The following is a 4,124-nucleotide window of genomic DNA, read 5'->3' on the forward strand; positions in this document are numbered from 1 at the left end:
CGGCTTCGCCCGATTTCCCCCGCAGTTTCGTGATCCTGTTTTTTGAGGATCACGAAACTGCGGCGGAAATCGGGCAAAGCCGCGGGTCAAATGCAGCCCCGCGGCTTCGGGTGTGAAATTGACCAATAGTGTCGGGGCAAACGGCGGTGCAACCTGGGGGCAGCTCTAGTGCGAAATCAGCCACTATAAATAAAAGCTGCTGCAATGCCACTGTAGGGTAAAAAAATACTTTTCTTTCAACTTCCGAGGATGGAAAAGAATCTCGGCTTATGCAAGGAAAAGTAGAAAAGGCGGTGGAAGAAATTGTGTGGAGGCATCCATGGGGGGGGACGCAATATACTTGGAGCCCGTGGTCCCTCTAAGCTGTGGAGTCTTGTGAGCAAAAATTCTACTTTGTGAGCGACTGGTATATTAAAGTTACGAGCGGGTGATTGGGCTGCTGCATCAATTAGTTTGCTCTGGAGCCCTCCTTCCTGAGCGGAGACAAAATGTGTGAGCTGGAGGCTAAAAAACTGTGAGCTGGCTCACACTGACTCAGCTCAGAGGGAACACTGCTTGGAGCCCGTGGGCTGTGGTGGTTAGTGTTCAGCCTAGGACACAGGAGACAACAGTTGATACCTCTAATTGGGAGCTAACTACACCTGACCCCACTGGTGGACCTGCTGATGGCCCCTGGTATTTTTGGCCACTGTGTGACAGAGTGGATGGGCCACTGACCTAAACCAAGATGGCTTCTCTTATGTTCTTATGTTCTTCACCACATGTTAGATCCAGGTTGGCAGCCGTGTTGGTCTGAGGCAGTAGAACGGCCCATCAGTAGATCTAATTTACGGCCCACCGTCTATATGTATGACTGTTACTTCTATTTCCACTTCACTGTATCTGAGGAAGTGTGCGTGCGCACAAAAGCCCATCCCTTGAAGACACCTTTGTCGGTCTTAAAAGTGCCCCTGAACTCCAAATACGTTCTACGGCCATATGTTGTCCCAAGACCATCTCCTTGGCCGACCCCGGTTAACCCTTTCTTCTTCCCGTCCCTTTAGGAAAAGCTGCATGAAGCTCCAAAGCGAGACGTGGAGGGGATGGGAGCCCCCGAGATCAAGTACGGAGAGTCCATGTGCTTCGTGCAGCACGTGGACAGCGGCCTCTGGGTGACGTACGCGGCAGCCGACGCCAAGGCGTTACGCCTGGGGATCCTCAAGAGAAGGGTGAGTTCATGGCTGGTGGGTGGTGGTTCTGCAGCCAAGCGGTCATATGGGGTTGCTCCAGGGCTATTTTTGGGCAGGAACGCACAGGAACGGAGTTCTGGCCGGCTCCCGAGTTGCCCACGCCCAGCAGGAACGCATTAGCATAATAGGCCACACCCAATAGCAGAAACTCATTAGGATTGGCTTCGTTAGGGGTGTGTGGCCTATCATGCAAAGGAGTTCCTGCTACCAAAAAAGCCCTGGGTTTTGACATAAACAAAGTAAACAGAATAAGAAGCAAAAGGTGGGTGTGGCTGGATGACCACACTTCTGGTAACACATGTGGGTGTGGCCTAATATGCTAATGAGCTGTGCTGTCAGGGGTGTGGCCTAATATGCTAATGAGTATGCTATTCGGGTGCGGCCTATTATGCTAATGAGTTCCTGCTGGGCTTTTTCTACAAAAAAAGCCCTGGGTTGCTCAGACGGAGGAGCGTGGCCAGCTTCGTAAGACCAGCTCACCCTCTGCATCCCCTGATCCCTGGGGTGTTCATAGCTGCAATACCGCCTGTGGCCACCTGCAGTGGTGGTGGCAGCGCAGGGCAGCGGAGAACAGGCCAGCAAGTCCCTCCGCTCGTTTGCAGCCGCGGTTGCCAGCTCTTTGGTTGGGAAATATTTGGAGAACTTGGGGGTGGAGCCTGGGGAGAGCGGCGTTTGGTGAGGGGAGGGATCTCTGCAGGGTGTAATATCATAGAGTCCACCCTCCAAAGCAGACACTTTCCGTAGGTGAGCAAAGCTGCATAGTCTGGAGATTGGTTGTAATTCAGAGAGAGCTCCAGGCCCCACGTGGAGGTTGGCAAGCCTGTTTGTATCCGTGGTGCAGCCCAGTCGTCCCCAACCTTTTTGAGCCTGTGAATTCTGATAACAGTGTGTTGGATGCAGCTGCAAAATGGCTGGTACAAATAGGGTTGGCAGGTCTCATCCATCTGCCCGTGGGGGGCTCCTGGCCTGGTCCTGGGGTCTTCTGGGAACCCCGCTGCGCCAGACGTGCCCGGCTTGATGATGTCACCTGGAAGTGATGTCATCGCGCCGGGCATGTTGTACGGGGACACTCTAGCATTTGGCTAAAAACTCTATGGTCACCATAGAGGCTTTTAGACAAATGCTAGAGCGTCCCCGCACGATGTGCCTGGCGTGATGCCGTCACCTCCGGGTGATATTGCGCCGGGCGTGTCAGGTGCGGCGGGGGTCTTTAGGGGCAGGGCTTCCCCCGCCGGCTGGCCGGCCGACAGTTGATCGAGGCCCCCGATATCAGGGGAAGCCCAGCCCCCACCAGGGGGTTGGCACCCCCAGCCACAAGATGGCTGCTGCCAGAGGTGGAGCCGCCTACAAAATGGCTGCCGCAGCTTCCCTTCCGCCAGTTTTGAGACTGTTGGGATCTTTCAATTTAAGCCTTGCTTAATGGCTGTCTGTCTGTCTGCCATGCCCACAGGCCATCCTGCACCAGGAAGGACACATGGACGATGCGCTTTCTCTGACCCGCTGCCAGCACGAGGAATCGCAAGCTGCCCGCATGATTTACAGCACTTCCGGCCTCTACAACCAATTCATCAAGTAGGTGCCGGGCAAATCCAGCTCCTCGGGAAATGGGAAATTCAGTTCGTTTGAGTTCACGTCACCTTCTCTGCATATCAAAGGGCTAAGATCCGACAGTTGTCTGTTGCCCGTCGGTGACGCGCTCGTGCACCCCCTCAGCCATCGGCTGCTTGTGATGTTCGTGAACATTCCGTGACTCCACACTATAATCGCTGTGGGAGAGATTCTAGTGTTGACATCACATAAGAGGGAATCGTGGGGGTGTTGGTATGGCTAGGAGAGAAATCTATTTGTTACTTATTTAATTCATTCTTATATTTATTATTTCGTTAATTCATTCGTACCCAGCCTTCCTCTCTTGCTCTCCTCTCCTTCATTTTATCCTCACAACAACCCTGTGAGGTATGGTTGGGCCGAGGGAGTGTGACTCTAGGAGCAGAAAAAGGAAGAAGGAAAAAGGAAGGTAGGGGTGGGAAGGAAGCTCTCTGGGTCCAGCATAGGGGTCCCCGACCTTTTCAAGCCCACAGATGCCTTTGGAACGGCAACTGCAAAATGGCCATTTCAGGAGGCAGAGACAACTGCAAATTGTCAGAGAGTGAGGTTATATATAACCACACCCATAGCTATGGTGGGGCTTTGGGGGGCTCCGCCCCCTTTCTTAATTGCAGAGCCCCACAAGAATTTCTCCTGCAAAAGCTCCCCCCCCCAATCATTTTAAAACATTTTTTTAAAGGTGTGCGCTCCTTTAAGCTGAGTGGGGTGCTGGAGCTGACTGATTCCAGCACCGAGCAGGGGGGTTGGAGTAGGTGAGCTCTAGGATCCCTTCTAAATTGGTGTCAAGAAACGGGTCTCCTTTAAGAGAGTTTTTTCGCCCTAAGCATTAGCTTTCTTGACTATAGAAGTCATCACCCCCACCTGCTGGCTTGTTTGGGAAATTGTTGCTTAGGCTGGCTTTAAGCAGAGTGGCGTGCTGTGGTTAATTCCTGTGCGGAGCAAGTGGGGGTTGGAGTAGGTGACCTCTAGGGTACCTTCTAACTCTGTGTCAAGAAACAGGTCTCCTTTAAGAGCGTCTTTCTGCCTAAGTGTTAGATTTCTGGACTATAGAAGTCATCACCTCCACCTGCCGGCTTGTTGGCAGCTTGTAGGTTAAAGATCTATCCTGGTAACAGCTTTCTTTAGGCTAAATGGTTAATAGGCTATGTTGAACAGACAACTTGAGAAGACTCAGAGAGTGAGAAATGTAACTGAGTCCTAATCCTCCAAATTCTGGCTTTTCTTTCTGCACTGAGAACTTCAGCCCTACCAGGAAAAAAAAATCCCCCACGAGCCACAAGATCCTGG

The 4,124-nt window shown here is 52.3% G+C and overlaps 1 protein-coding gene across 1 annotated transcript in view; it reads left to right on the forward strand.

The window, feature by feature from the left end:
- LOC107114335 (ryanodine receptor 1-like) overlaps positions 1-4,124 on the forward strand; it is a gene marked incomplete at its 3' end in the record, with an annotated part of 12,629 nt that overhangs the window by 2,125 nt on the left and 6,380 nt on the right. Inside the window, exons 3-4 of the mRNA XM_015415779.1 lie at positions 1,044-1,208; positions 2,680-2,801. Of these exons, the coding sequence (XP_015271265.1) occupies positions 1,044-1,208; positions 2,680-2,801 (287 nt within the window). The remainder of the gene's footprint in view (positions 1-1,043; positions 1,209-2,679; positions 2,802-4,124) is intronic.

Source organism: Gekko japonicus, unplaced genomic scaffold (genome assembly GCF_001447785.1).
Source record: "Gekko japonicus isolate JY-2015 unplaced genomic scaffold, Gekko_japonicus_V1.1 scaffold7826, whole genome shotgun sequence".
Lineage (NCBI taxonomy): Eukaryota > Metazoa > Chordata > Lepidosauria > Squamata > Gekkonidae > Gekko > Gekko japonicus.